The sequence below is a fragment of the Tigriopus californicus genome, chromosome 8 (assembly GCF_007210705.1).
Source record: "Tigriopus californicus strain San Diego chromosome 8, Tcal_SD_v2.1, whole genome shotgun sequence".
In the NCBI taxonomy this organism is placed as follows: Eukaryota; Metazoa; Arthropoda; class Copepoda; order Harpacticoida; family Harpacticidae; genus Tigriopus; species Tigriopus californicus.
The window spans coordinates 6178498-6194297 of record NC_081447.1 but is presented as its reverse complement, the minus strand read 5'-3'; the positions used below and the strand labels follow the sequence as shown (position 1 = coordinate 6194297).

The 15800-nt window shown below is 43.9% G+C and overlaps 1 protein-coding gene across 2 annotated transcripts in view; it reads left to right on the top strand.

Annotated features, from left to right (window-relative positions):
- Positions 1-15800, top strand: part of LOC131884405 (triple functional domain protein-like) — a 48072-nt gene that overhangs the window by 28042 nt on the left and 4230 nt on the right. For both annotated transcript variants that reach the window (XM_059232171.1, XM_059232172.1), the window contains exons 28-35: positions 6702-6798; positions 6875-7031; positions 11353-11604; positions 11687-12036; positions 12174-12333; positions 12528-12755; positions 13261-13464; positions 14104-14333. In XM_059232171.1, the coding sequence (XP_059088154.1) occupies positions 6702-6798; positions 6875-7031; positions 11353-11604; positions 11687-12036; positions 12174-12333; positions 12528-12755; positions 13261-13464; positions 14104-14333 (1678 nt within the window). The remainder of the gene's footprint in view (positions 1-6701; positions 6799-6874; positions 7032-11352; positions 11605-11686; positions 12037-12173; positions 12334-12527; positions 12756-13260; positions 13465-14103; positions 14334-15800) is intronic.

The window sequence follows — 15800 nt, the reverse complement described above, 5'->3', positions numbered from 1 at the left end:
TACAACATTTCATTTGGTTCAGAAAGATGGCTCTGTTGTAACCGGCCTAAAACTGTTGGGCCTTGAGAGGAGGCGCCCTCTTACGCTCAATTACGCGTGTTCCGCTCTGTAACCAACCTCAAATCTGGGAACGCAGCTCAAAGATCCGTTCCAAAAATTATGAGAGACGCGCACGAATATTTCTGGACAGAAGAGGCATTTCTTCTCGTTTAATGCCACGATTTAGTTGGTCTGTCTTGACAATCATTAAACGAAAACTATCGTGTCCCCGATATTGATGCCTGTGCTCATAAGTTTTAAAGAGCACATCACCATAAGGCATGTGATGTCTTTGTGCTCCCGCTCTCAATCACACGCTAACTGGATGGATCGACCTCTGCGTACGAGCGTCCATACGAATCAGTAGTGCTCACTGTTGTAGCCTTCCCCGCATGCAAGTAGGGCTTTACTACTCGTACGCTGCTCGTAGCCATCTTTTGGTGGAACTACACAGACTTCGTTGTTCGTTCCTCTCGGTTCCTCTTCTTGAGGAACAACCGGAGAGACACTAATATTGATGGAGCCAATAGTAGAGAGAAGACATTTGTTCCAAGTTCCTCCCGTCGTCGTGGCACGTTGTGCATATTACTACTCGTACAACGTCTCACGACCTCCAAGAGCGGGCGAGAAAGGGAAGAAGAAGAGGCTGAACTTCCTCCTCGTACATGAAGTAGGCTTCGGGTGAGACACTGGAATGCAGTACTAGCAATACTACTAGTACTGCTTGAACTACTAGCTCTTATGGGGAAGAGAGGGAGGAAGAGCAGAATGGGCATGCCGACCATGCATCCAACCTTTCTTCAAGGGCAGGGACGCTCCTCTCAAGGTCAGGTGCTACGAATGCTTTCCTCATCAACAACCCTCAAAACCGGGGAGAAACGAAAAATGGGTGGTCGTAGCTATTGTTGTTAGCATATGCCAAGATGGGAAATGATTTGATTCGAGCTTTGGATACCGGAAGCTAATACGATTTCTTCCAGAGGGAGCAGATATTACGCACTTTATTTGTTGCCCTTTGACATTCAGTCTAATATGAAGATGCCTTGTTGCGAAAGATATTCGAAGCATTGCTCTATTGCTCTGTCCTCGATAAACCTCAACGTTTAGCGTGCAGAGATGATGTTAATGTAAGTCTTCTTCTGCTCTTTTTATCATTATCATTCTGATTTCAATTCTATGCAAGGCATAGAACTACTGAACGTGTAGTTCCTCGAATGGTACCGTAGTCCATGTTCTTGCTCTTGGCGACGCGACGTGCGCCTCGACCATCTTCCACGAGATATGTTTTCTTCTCGTTTCTAAGCCAAAAAGACCTTGCCGGATGTTCAAGTGGAGAGACCGAGAGAGCACTTTGTGACACCTCGCCCGCTTCCTGGCTTGCTTCTTGGCTTGCTCCCTCCGATCCTGGTGCCAACTTGCCAAGGCCTAGCCCGCCTAGCTAGGATCCGTTTTTTCTTCGTCTGTGTTCTTCCCTTATACGAAAGAAGACAGCTACTACTGTAGTAGGGATCCTAGCCGTCGCGTCGCTTGGCCTTGCAAAGGCCCAAGTGCACTGACTCGATTCTTGTGCATGTGCTTGTTCCCTTCCTTCGGTGTGGCGTGTTGTTCCTCAAAGTGAGAAGTGAGCACGTTGGGTCTGTCCCTCGCTCACCAGTACACCACTATGTGGCCCTTGCGGCAAGTCAGTACGAGGGTTCTGTCAGCTCGCTCCCAAGGGTGAGTGGACCACTGTCTGCAGATTGCTACCACAAGGTCCAATTCTCAGGCTCTCTCTGGAACGCGACAAGCATTTTAGCTTTGGAAGTTGTCGTCGTCGCCGACGACGCTGGATGACGAGTATTCAGCCGTGTTCGCGTGTGCTTGTTCCACCGAGTTTTGGGTCAGTTTTCCAAGGGCTAAACAGATTGAAAAAAAGTTGATGCTGGAAACAAAAGGTCGGCTCAGCATCAAAACATTGCACCCTTCGCATTGCTCAATTGTGACAACCACTCAGCTCAGGTAGGATGATTGTCTTTGGAACATTTCCATCTTGTCATTTGGCTTCCATCGAAGTGATTGTTCAGCAAATGGTTTACATCTGATAGGGATAAATTGTAGGCAGTGCAATGGAATGTAGCCAATCCTGGTGGATTTGGGGTTTAATGGTTGATTGGATATTTGGATATTTTGCCACCAAAGTGATCGTATTAGAACAATCTGTGATGCGTGTAATATTTTGCAGGATGCGGTTTGACTATTTAAAAATGTCTGAAACAATTGGTCATTTACCGAACGTGATTGAAACACAAAGGAATGGCATAAGGCAATCTTTAGAGCAAGCTTTATTCAAATTCGGGATTGATTTAGCAAATTGATTTTGCCTTCATCATCAACCATCTGCCCATCTCAATTAGTTTGACACAAAAGTGTTTAGTATGCCATTAAGATTGTGCAGCTGGAGTTGTCTCAAGCTCTATGGCCTTTTGATGCTTTTTCAATAATGGAGAAATTGATTACTCTTGCCTTCTAAATCGTGTAATAAATAGTTACGGATAAAATGATAAGACTTTCTTTGATTCTGAGAGCTCTTGAACAGCGTCTAGCAATCGTTCAGTTTTGAAAACTCTCTTGACAATGCAAGATCGACTTTGTTCAATTATAAAATCGCCCTTCAATTGGTTGTTGGCTCTGTGCAATGAACAATGTACCAGATATTCCATTAACGGTGAACCATGTGTCACACATCGTTGCCCACTGTGGTGTTTTTGTGGTAAGCTTGGGAGGGGGCGAAAATGAGGTGATATAAGCATTTTCATATTATACATATTATAGCATTTATTAACTTTTTTATTCGTTCATAACTTCTAACTTTTTTTCATTTCTGTTCTTGAACAGTCTGTTAAATCCCACGAGGGTATTGGGTTCTAGAATCTATCACCGCCCAGCGTTATTCCAAAATTTTGTGTGAGGATTCGAATCATACACAGATGTCCATTATTATATGATCGGTCGTTCATTTTGTTATTGGTGGAAAGCAGCCCCAAAATCAAATTTGTTCCCAAGGAGTGCTTGTTAATGCCTTTGATAGTATAGCGAGTTAGTCCCAAGGCCACATGCAGGAGCTGATAAGAAATACTAGGTTTCAATCAATCCTGTAAAAAATGAGCTAGGCCGTCAATCATTTATTCGACCCAATATTAAACAACTACGTAAAGTTATTGGAAAATGACCTTTGTAATCTGGCAATAGCCTTTTTTTCATCTCTTATGGAATTAGATTCCAAGATTGAGAGTACGATGAAAGAATAATTATTCTCACAACCATATCCTACGCCACTGATTTCAAAGCCATATAATTACAAATTCAATATGTCAATGATCCAATTGATGATTGACTTGCCTAATATTTATTGGACAATAAGGCTTTGGTCACTGACCGACAAATTGAACATTAGTTTCTCACTAGTTAGTAACATAAAGATTCGTTTTCTGCTTTTCATCAAACCACCATCTCGAGCTTTGACATTTCTTCTCGAGGAAAGAGACTCTTGTCCCCACTTCAAAGTGTGAAGATAATTGTACTTCACCTCTACCGTATTGAAACTTCTTGATTCCGCTGCCCAGTGGGGGCAGATAACTCGTACCTGAACTCTTGTGAAGAGAACTTGACTGGATAGAGATGACCACGGAGCACCATCATTTATTTTTACAGGGTGGCCGGAAATATATACAATACGTTACATTGGTATTTAAGGACAAAGTCCGATATAAATGGCAATTTCACTGACACTATCACAGCCTCTAGATTACAACAATCATGATCGGGAGGACAGCAGGCTAATTTATGCTCACTACCATGACTTCCTTACTTTTCCCACGCAGAAGTGATATGAGGTGGTTTTGCGAAATTCGCTCCCGTCGCTTTGATAGTGGAAAATGCGTAAAATTTATTTCTAGAAAACCTTGACAGATGGCTAAAGTTGAGATATTTACTCGTGATTTTTTAATTATTTTTGTTTGAGTTTTAACGGGCTCGTCTAACAACTACAAGGAACGTAATTCCTGATACTATTGATATGAAAGGTTATAATTCGTCCATTTTTTGCCTTTTAATCCTTACATAATATTTGGTCTGCCAACAAATTTATGTTAGTAGACCGAGCTAGCCTTTGAATGTAAAGTTGATTTGAATATCTTTTTAAAAAATTCTTCAAATCTTACTTAAAAGAGGCTTTAATTGAAATGTTTTATCGATTCGTTTTTCGATGGGAAAGGTAAACTTGTCGCTATTTCTGACCGCCTTGTATAACTCGGAACATACTTTAAGGACATGCCATTCAAGCAACCACTTGTCACGGAGAGCACGAGATATGGACACATTTCGAAAGGCTCAAGTGGGAGTTGCAAATGATTAGCTGTTGTTGTTTTAGCTGTTCTACTCCAACCTTGCCATTCTCATAGGAATGCCGATGCTGGCATTTGATATTGAAGAAGCCGTTGTGAAACGGACAAAAATCTGACGACCGACATGTTTCCTATCCATTGTATTGTTCATCATGTCGTCTTCTTGACCCTGTCAGGACAATAACGGGGCGGTAACCCGGGGACGAAATTGGCTTGAAAGATGATGCCCAAATGGTCGGTTAGTCTGCTTCAAGTAGAACTTTGGCAGGATATTTCGACCAAACCTCGTAGATTCGAGAACACCGAGGCAACTCACTCGGGTGCTTGGACGAATTACTTGCTGCCTTGTTTTTTTGATAGTGTTGGTGAACAAGTGTATTGGTTAGCTGTGCCCTTCGAACGTAGACCATTTGAGGGCAGGATATAGGTATTGGTCTGCCACCAGCATGGATCTTCTATGCACCACTACTACTACCACCACCACCACCAGTACCACTGCCACTACGTCCATTACTATGCTATGCCCCGTCGAGAAGTGCTACACTGACTTTTCGTGCCGTCTTTGTTGGACTCTCAATCTGATGTGGATACGCTGGCAATGGGCAATGGGCCTCCTTCTATCTTCGCTCGTGAATGCGTCATAGCTCGGGTTTTTGGGCACTTGATAGGGGAGGAATAGAATATGGCCAGGAGGAGAAGGGGAGGGCATCAGATGCCCTTAATGTGGAAGTAGTCAGCAGTGGAGGTTGCCATCAGCACTTGATCTGAAGGAATCTGTCGACGAGTTATTCTTCCTTGTTTGGTCTTGCTCAGTATCAAGTTTTTCAAGCTCGGGAACAACTTGGTAACCAAACCATAATTCTTGCTCAAATGTTCTGCCTTCTCCGAATTAGCTTCGAGATGTTAGGTTTCTCAGTGTATCTGTCAAAATAGAGAGAAACCAGTGCCGTGTTGCCTTCTTGTGCCAAACGTCTGTATGTGTAAGTGACGGTGATATCCACAGGGCATTGAAGTGCCGAGAGTGAGTTTTAAAACACACCTCTGTTGCGGTTTTAAGTGCATGCACTCATCGTTTTCAGTGCTTGAAGGATCGTCGATCCTCTTTTCAATTGCCGCGATCGACTCATGATTTTGATTCATTGCCAGTGCGAACAGGCCTCATTTCAAACGACAGAATCTCTGTAATGCAGCAATTATGAACAGAGAAGGCATTGGCTTCGCTCGAGTTGGGCAGTGGCCGAAGGCCTTGCTTGTTGTGACTGAAATCGTGGGCCTTTGCACTGCTTTGCTGTTAGTGCCTTTGTGAAGTAGGAGCGCGGCTGGAGCTTGCCTCATATGGATCGAGCTGGATGATGATGATGATGATGATGATCATAATGATGATGTTGGAGAAGCAGAAAAAGAGCTGCACAACTCCACGAAAACAACATTGAAAGCAGTTGTCAGTTGTAGTTGTTGGCCCCAAACCTACATTCGGCGTTCGTACAGCGCGAGACTAGAATTGCAATTGTTCCAGTGCCAAAGAGAACACGGCTCATTGAAGCTACGGTTCTACGAGTTCCCCACGACCACCATCACTTGCAACATCACCACTGCGACGACGTTCTTCTGATAAAGAAGTGACTACAAGTGTTTAGTAGTAAATTATCTCTTAATGGAATCATGAATCTAGGATAGGAGTCTTTCGTGTCTCCCGTGTTGCTCTGCGTACTTGGGCGAGGATCCTAGAACGGGACATAATGCGATTTGAACCCTATGCGATAAACGATGATCGAGCCCGTGTTTCCCCGGAGTCTCCTGAAAGTATGATCCCGACGGTCCTGTTCTGAAGTATTTCTCACTCGGAACTCACAATGGACAGGAGGAAATCCAGTTTTAGTTTGTTCGATCGCCGTCGATCTTCAGGTGGTTATGTGTTTGGACGCATTCGCCGAAGTTCCTCTTCGGTTGAGAACCGTAATGTGGAAAAAGCCCGTAGGGCACCAAGATGCTCTTCAGCTCAATTGCCCATTAAAGGTGGCGATGACCTTCCAACGGTCGATGGTAAACCTCCCAAACCCGAGCGTTGGCGTCTGTTGGCCAGAAAAGTTCTTGGTAATGTCAGTGAAGAGGATAGAACTGCTCGAGGTATTCATGGACTAATAACGTAACCCGTGCGCCACACTAACCCATGATAAAGATTTCTCTTCCAGCTCAAAGACATGTTCTCACATGTTCCATTGGTCCTAAGACTTCAGGTTAATACGAAGAAAATTTCAAATGTTTCTCTATTCATTCTAGATACTCAAAGCGGAGAGGATCCGAACCATCCTTTACCGAACGTTCAAAACGCCACTGGGCCATCCTCTCCTGTTAATAAAAGGAAAGGATTTAGTGGGTAAGCATCTCTTAAGTCAATGACCTCATGCTCCTCAAGATGGAAACCTTCCATTGCAATTTCGGTCTTCCTTTAGGAAATGGCTACCAAATATTCGGAAGTTGTCCCAGGGAAAACTGGACAAGTCAACAACTGCTGTAGAAATTATCACCGGCAATCGAGGGGCGCAGCAACAATCCAACAATACTGCTGGGTCCGGATTGCACAAGCAACTCTCAAAAAATAAGCTCAAAGTAAGACACCAGCTCTTTTTCCGTTTATTAACTTTCTCCCCAACATTAATTCGATTTTTCCGGGGTCGGATATCTTGTCTCTGTGAGCTCGCTCTTAATTTACCGTACTCTTGATATGAATTGCCAAGAGCACCATTAGTTTGTCACTGATGTAATATTGTGGCCGTAAGCTGAACTATCATAGAGGAGTCATCATTGACGGTTGCGTGCTCGAATGGGGAGTGGCGGTTCTTAGTATGAAATCACCACAAGCAGACCGTGTCTTATCGGTAGATTGAGTTTCATTCTCCTCTTGTATCTTAGACCAAAAGTTAGAGAACGATGGAGTTGTTTCATTCTTGTCTCGCATTAAGTAGTAGAGTAGTAATGGCCTAGTTGGATGGAATTAGGACTTGAATCACTGTCGCTGATAAATGGTTGGAATCGCCTCGAGCTTTGAATTTGCTTCGATCTAGGGCTTTGAGTATCTAGTTTCGCACAGAAGATCTACGATGAACAATGGTAGACCGCGATAACTGGAGAGGCAAGTCGGTCTTCCAGATTTCTATGAGGGTCTTCTAGCAAGAAACAGGGCGGTGTTCTTTTGGAAGCCCATAAATGCTAAGAAGCTCCTCAAAAAAAAAAGGAAATGTCTTCACCATCTTTCGGTATTGCCAAGGTTATACGTATCTACTGTCTTGTTCCTAGTGTCCAAGCTCAATCTTCAAGGTGAGAACGAGGAGTTTGATGAGGATTTTTCTCTAATCTCTTTTGACACCAGCAAGTTATGACCATTCATCTGCCTGAACTCCTGGGACTTTGGCGTAGGGGCAAAAAAACCCGGGTGATGTGAGATCTGGCTGGTATTGTGTTGGATTCAGGATCTTGCTCAGTACCTAAACTTCCCTCCAAGTTCATACAGGTTCTCTCTGTACATATGTACATCCATCCCACATGTGTACGTACACCCGCGCTCTCCCTCACTTATAGACCCAAAATGAGAGGCCCAGGCTGGCTCCGAAGCAATTCAATGAGACATTAGGGACGAGTCTTGTGTCTGCTGCGAGAGTGTGTGCGTATCAATATGGCACTTTGGTTACCGGAATTGTGTACAGAGGGTTACAGTTACTCTTTGTATCGTACCCTCGGCGAGGATAGGTCAACAATGAGAATTGACTCTCGGATCATGTTTACCCAAATGATGATCCTCATTGAATAGTTGTCCACAATGTGGAAATTCTATCAGCCTCATAAAGGCTCTTGAGGGTCAAAAGTGGATAATTTGTTGCTCTTGTTGTGGAATTGACTAACGTGCCAGCTCAATTTTGGCTCATTTGTAACGTTCTTTATAAAAGATTGATCTTGACTCTGGAGGAGTGAGTGCTCGACCCAGACTTGGGACACGGAGAACATTGTCGAAGTTACCGTAGGTGACGGGCGTAATAGCGGCAGGTGAAGGAAGATCAACTCCTCTCTCTCACCGCATATGCAAAGTGGCCCGGGACTCCATCGGATTCCTCGTGTTCTTCCTTGGCTACTTCCACCACTTCTACCACTTCTATTGCTCCTCCTGCTCCTGCTCCTCCTCCTCCGCCTCATCTGACTTGTTGTGCAGTATTGTCGATACCTACGTACTCTAAAGCCCAGTTGAGTGCATAGTACACACTCCGACAAGTATGCAGATGAGCCGTTCATGGAGATAGATCGGGATGATATTCCCAGCCTCAGACTTACTTGCAGTTGACCCATGATCGAAGTGAGAAGTGTCGCTGGACAAGGAAAAGGGGCAAGGTGGACTGCCGGACTTTCCTGAGTGAGGAAGAGTGCCCAATCTTAGTTAGGAGGGGTACCGATTCGAAGCCTCTACCTCACACACTAGTGGGATAAAGGTTCCGGATCAACAAGGAAACACTCGCTTGCTCCAAGTGATCCCGCTTACAATCAATTGAATTGTGAGGTGTCTTGTGTGTAACTTAGTGAGATACAGTGGCGTGATTGCGAGCCCAGCAGGCGACAATTATTCGCTTGACCTCATGGCCTCTCGTAATTGGATTTCGAATTTGAAAGATAATTCAGTGTGCGGTGGTATACCTTCTGTCTGAAGTGGAACAGAGCAGAGGCAGTTTTTTCCTCTTTGTTCAGTGGCGGTGGGAAGTGGATGTGTTCATCCCAAGCACTGATATTTATTGTTAGCATACGTGAGCGTGAGGATCGCGCCATAAAAGTCCATTCAATCATGCTCATAGTTCTATGTTTGCCACCTGCTGTGTGTGGAAATCAAACATGGAGATAGGAAATGATGAGGATTGGTTCTTGGCTGAGATGGAATGGCAATTTCCTATTCCTTGTTCTTTTTGCACCTACAAAACGATCAGGTCTCGGTAGAAAAGCACCGACCCACGTGAGACGTACGCGTACCTTCAAAAAGCACTAGTGCGACTCCATATAGAGAGTGCTTTTCCAATGTGTTGGATGTATGTAGTATTACTGCGGGTTTTACTGTTGACTGTCAAGAACAAGGAAGGCAAGTAAGGACGCCGTGGTCGTGATGTGCACATGGACGTACATTCTGTGTTTTACGTAGTATACTTGGGGACCAGTGTAGTACTACTACCTAGCGAGTACTCCTTCCACCAATCGTTGCTCCCTGGAATTGCGGCTGCCGTTGCACCTCCTCGTCCTCTTTGTCGTCCTCGTCCTCCCTCGTCCTCCTTCGTCCTCCCTTACCTCCTCTCCTCGTCGTATTTCGTTCTCGTCTTCTGGCTTCTGTTCGTGGTGCGTTTGTCCTTGTACCCCACAGCCTTCTTCGTTCCACCATCTCCCAGGAACAACTCGACGTAGTTGCTGAGCGTTCTTTGAAGAAAAATAGGAAGGAGACTGACAACGCCGACAAGAGGAACCAAGGAGAAGAAGAAGAAGAAGAAGAAGAAGAGGTTACTTAAGAGAAAGGCATTCTTCTCTGCTTGGACTTTTGTCGCTTATATGTGTCTTCCTCCAACACACATATAATGCTTTTCTTTGACTCATCTCGCGTGTCTCCATCCATCCAGCTTGTGCATTGATGTGATTGCTGCTCTCGGTATTCACGGCTTGTTCCCCTTCGCCTTCCTAAGCACCAAACGACAACGAGGATGAGGAGGAAAAAGACGGTGGCTTCATGTCCTCGACGTGAAATAATCGCTCGTGTTTGTGCTCCACGCCGCCTGAGTGGAGGACAGTAGCCTCCCTCCACGGGGCGAGGGTCGGAGATCGGTATGATCATTCAGAACCGCCTTGAACTTCTCCTCATCCTATCGCTCTCCTTCCTCGAAAACTCACCTATTGTAGTCTGAAGCAGTATTGTTCAAATCAGGAGTGAAGACGTTGCAAGAAAGTCGAGATCCAGTGCTGTGCCTGCCCCTCTCCTTCGTCCTCGTCTACTTGTTCTTAATCATCATAATCATCAGTCGAGGATTCAGATGATAACGAAAATTACTCCCAGTTTGATAGACTTCGGTCAATGGATCCTAGACGAAAGAATGCAACGCGTTTGCTGATTTGGTGACTCCCAGTGTCAATTTGGCAAAATTGCAGTGTCGCACAAGTGATAACTACCAGAAATGATCCACATTTGTGCCTGAACATTTTTGAGAAAAACGTGTCCAAATGCTTGTAACAATGTCTCAAGAGCGGAGGCGGTTCAGTTCGAGTGGCTCGGGCAAGTCCATGGCCATGGGCCTCAAACGAAAAGGCAGTGAGAAGACTCAAAGCAAGAAATCATCCACCCTGAGCGTTGGCTTGGCGTCTATCAATTCAGCCATGATCAACATGGTTGTCGACGTGAATAACAAGACTTCTGACCAAGCAGTTGGGAGCACTAGCTCTCCTCGGGGCGTTGAAACTGTCGCGAGTGGTGGGCGGGCACCTTCAGTCAAGGTAGTTTGCTTGTGCCATTCAACAGGCCCAGATTATTCAAAGATCTTTTGTCAAGATCAACAACATCCATCCTTTACCTGCCCGTCAGAGAGGGTTGTAAATTAATCACATGTGGAGCTCGATTTTTATGAGTAACTTGATTTAAGATGGAGCAGCACAATATCGATCGCTAGAAATCCAATTTCTAGAGATATTTCTGGGCGCATTTTCAAGAGCTTGGATTTGTATCTGCCATGTCTTACTCAAGAGAGGACCAGATCAAGTTCAGTTTGAGCATCGAATTACGGAGAGAGCACAAACAATGACAAGGCTTAATCCCTTGGCCGTCTTGACGTTTTGGATAAAGTTTGGTCTTGTTCTTGTGTATTCTCTTGACGCTGAATTCGAAGGTGTTCACCGTGTTCTTATTCTTTCCTGTTCTTTTCAGCCCGCCGCTCCCCAGAGTGATACCTCATCCCCGTCTGCCTCTGAGGGCGGGGTCGGGGCTATGGGCAACAAGCAGAGTCACTCAGAATCCGAAGATCCCTCAGCCGCTGTGGGTGCAGCAAGTGCCAACCTGAGGACCAAGCGTCTCACCCCTTCAATTGAAACAGACGACGGCGAGGACCCGCCCGTTGAGGTGCCACCCCCCATGCAGCCGATCTCAACTCTTTCCACAGCTGCCTCGGGGACCTCCAAGGTAGGATCTGTCCTAACTTATATGTATATCTTGCTTTGAATGATGGATTATTGTTACTTTCAACGAATCGTATCGTTTTCAGGACCTATCCACAGCCGACCAATTGCAATCTGCCACGGCTTCCCTGACGTTAGCACCTTCCCCCTTGGGAGGTGTGCCCATTGAGCCAACCAAGTCTCCCGCACCTCCCCCAGAGACAGATCCCGAAGTGATAGAAAAAATTACTGAGCAGAGACTTTACCGACTACAAGAGCTACTGGAATCCGAGAGGACCTATGTCGAGGATCTTGGCCAATGTGTCGAGTACATCAAATTCATGCGCCAAAACAAGGATAAGGAGGAACCTGAAATCTCCATGCCAGATGATCTCAAAGAGGGGAAAGATCGTATGATCTTTGGAAATATCGAGGCGATCCAAGAATGGCATCGAGAGTAAGCTAGAGAATTGAAGAAAAAAACACCACGGTTGGTGCTCAAATGTAACTAACTAATTGTCTCTTTGCTTTTCTTCTCCTCCTCCTCTTCCTCCTCCTCCTGATTCTTATGAACACCATCATCGCCGTCTTTAGTTTCTTTCTCAAGAATCTGGAAAACTGTATCAAAAACCCGGTCGATCTTGGCCACTTGTTCAAGAAATACGATCGAAAATTCCAAATGTATGTCGTCTATTGTCAGAATAAGCCCAAGTCAGAGTACATTGTTTCCGAACACATCGACACGTATTTTGAGGTGAGTTGGATTTGCATATTTCATGATTACACCTTTTTGTCTTTGTGGTTTACCACCAACATTCCGGAGGCTCTTTGAGTCTTTGTTTTTTGTCTTTTTGTTCAAAGGGCCTTTTCTGCCGCAGGAGGGAAAAAGAAATAAAATCTAAACCGTGTCTTTGATCTGCATCATCTCCTTTACCTCTTGGCTTACAGGAAATTCGGTTGAAGCTTGGCTTCAAGTTGAGACTGACGGATCTCCTTATCAAACCTATTCAGCGCCTTACCAAGTACCACATGTTGCTGGAGGCCATTCTCAAATACTCCCACCGAGCTGGACTGACCGAAGAGGCTACGGCCATTGCCAAGGCTTTCCATGTCATGACGGTCGTTCCTAATCAGGCTAATGACATGATGGACATTGGGCGTCTCCAAGGTTTTGAGGTAAAATTTGACCCTATTTTTCTCTACACTGACAGCCTTGAAATTAGTATTGATGTAAACGGCACTCTTTTCAAGGTGTGAACATAACTATCCCTCTTGATATTTGACCTTTAACTGACTGCACTCTAAACTAATAACACTTTGACCTGTTCAGTTTTTCGGTGTCTTCAAATTTATGGTAGCTATTGGAATGCAAAATTTTCGTATTTAGACATAATAATGTGATACCTGAATGGCGGCACACTACAGTTTGGTCTGCTAGATACATTTCTTGAAACTTAATGTCAAGAGCGTCAGAGACTTCCCATTGTCTTTTCATTAGGCTGATTCTAAGACGCATTACATGTTTTATTGTACGGTATATGCCGGTTGCCCATTCTCAGAAGCTATGGGAAGTTAATGCAAGTACTAAGAACGGTCCAATCATCGTGTCTACTTTTGGGTGATTAATGAACCCACTTTGAACGTGTTGAATTATGAATTACCTTTGCTTTGCTCTTTTTAGGGTAAAATTACAGCTCAAGGGAAACTTCTGTATCGGGGTCCACTCGTCTGTTTGGACAACTTCTCACAATCATCGCAAAATGGTCCGGCCAAAATGAAACCATTCACCGTGTTCCTGTTTGAGCAGATCATGATTTTCAGCGAGACAGTGGGCAAGAAAACTCAATTCACCAGTCCCGTCTACGTTTACAAAGCTCACTTTTTGGTAAGTTCAATGAGTGTAAACAAGATGCTTGCTTCTTTATAGAACCAAGTAACCAAATCAAATATGAAAGGCATTAAAAAAATGATTTTCATTTTGTTTTATTTATATATTTCCGTTTGAATTGTTTTCAAGAAGATAATACAATCCCGATTTTTTCGCCCAATCTGTTTGAGTTAGCTCAATGTACCCTGAAACCCCGAAACATCTAGTTTTGACCCAATACGTTTGATTGTTAAAATATGCTGGTTAAGAAAAATTCAAAAAGGAATGAAAATGATAAACGGATTCCTTTTAGCTATGTTATAAACTTCAAAAGTTGCGAGGCCCACAAACCAAACACATTTTTAAACCCAATTTTAGTGACCTTGTTTTGTTTCAAAGTAATTTGAACCTCCTCAATTTTTTGCAGAGGTACTAGATTGGTCATTACCTCAAAAGTCAATAGGCTGATCAATCCAAATCAAATGAGAAAAATACAAATTCTAAGTTTATTCAAATTTAATTTGTATCTGATTATCTGGTTTGGAGACACTATTTCAGGCGTGCAAATGGATCTTAGGTTTTTTTTTCTTGTCAAAAGCAGAATGTGAGTGGGACAAATGTGTTCAACCCTATTCCATTTTTCTGTTTGTTTTCCAGGTGAACAAAATGGCCTTGGATGAGAAGTCTGATGATGGTGATCCGGCCAAGTTTGTGATTCGCTCAAATGATCCTGCTCGGGATGAACTTCGAATTGTGTGCCAAGCTGAATCCGTAGAAGAACGTGAGAAATGGGTGGGCATAATGAAGAAACAGCTTCAGACTCAGATGGATTTCTTACGGGCACTCCAAGCCCCGATTGCCTACCACAGCAAGTTAGCCAAGGATTCGTAAGTACCTCGCGAAGATCATCCATCTCATCCATCTCCTCCATCTCCTCCTGCTCCTTTGACTCCACCACAACCAATCACAACACACTTGCCAACCTGGCTCGGGGTTCTCGGTGTTAATTCGGGCATTTGCGCTTCACTCTCCTATCATGTCATCGCTTTTGGTGGGCAGGTCTCCTTGGTGATGGAAAGTCAGCTTGGTGGTGGTGAACAAGAAGTACGCACACATACGCATAAACTCATCCATTCTACGTATTGATGCTCTTCGAGATGTCGTCGAAGGGCTCCTTTCAATAGCGACTTATGCTGTTTATGCTTCTACTGCTGCTACGACTACTTCAATAAGAACATCAGCAACTATTACTACTACTATCATAACTATTGCTGTCACTTATATGAGCAGTACGATTGCTTCGGTGGTGATGGAGCCTTTAACAAACTCACAAACAATGCTTTCTGCTCTCACCATCCCTGCTCGATTTGATGGTGTTGTGTCCTCTCCTTGCTCCTTCTTAGCTCTTAGGGTACTTTCTGCCATCTCCAACGACATCAGCAAGTACTTCTACGACAACTCTCCTAGTTTTTAGTTCAAGACCGCGCAACACTTCCTTGGTTGTCGTTGTTGTTGCTATTGTTGTCTTTCTTGCTCATATTTGAAACCAAGCAACCAAACACAAATCTTCAGGTTCTCTGACTCCTAACTGAGCTGAAGACCGTGATTTAGTCAAAAAGAAAAACCAATGCAAGAGAAATGAAACCAGTGCAAAACAAACTAACAAACAAAGAAATTGAGTCTAGTCACGTGTTTTGACGAAAATAACTGGACACTCGTACGCAAACATCTTCGATGACTACATACTATTACTACAACTACCACCACCACCACTACTACTACTACAACAACTACTACAACTACCATTACTATCACTATTATAACAACTCCTACTACTACTACTAATATTATTATTATGATTGTCATTATTATTTTTCTTATTACTACTACATCTACTTTAACTGCAACAACAACAGCTTACAAAAAATATATTCACGCTCATTGTGATATTTCCCCACTTTGTCGCTGATGCTCACGACGTTCACGCTCACAAAAAACACGAAAAAGATCGCCCCCTCTGATAATTTACGAAGGTTCCCAATCCTTCCACACCACCGCGCATTAAGATGCTGTAGACCACCAACCAACGACAAACTTGAACCACTCCACCTTTTCTTTGCATTTGGTGTAATTAAACCCCACCCCATTGCCTTTCTATTCCATTCGTACACATTTTGAGCCCCAATTCAAAATACTTTAGTGACGGTTTTTAACCGAACCCCAAAAGCGGAAGGGTGATATTTTCGACGGTACATATGAAGAAATTCGAAAGTCATTCAAATTTTTGAGTTGTCAGTGGAAAATAAGTTTTATAATCGATGCGTTTCTGCAGTTCAAAATTGGATGAATTACAA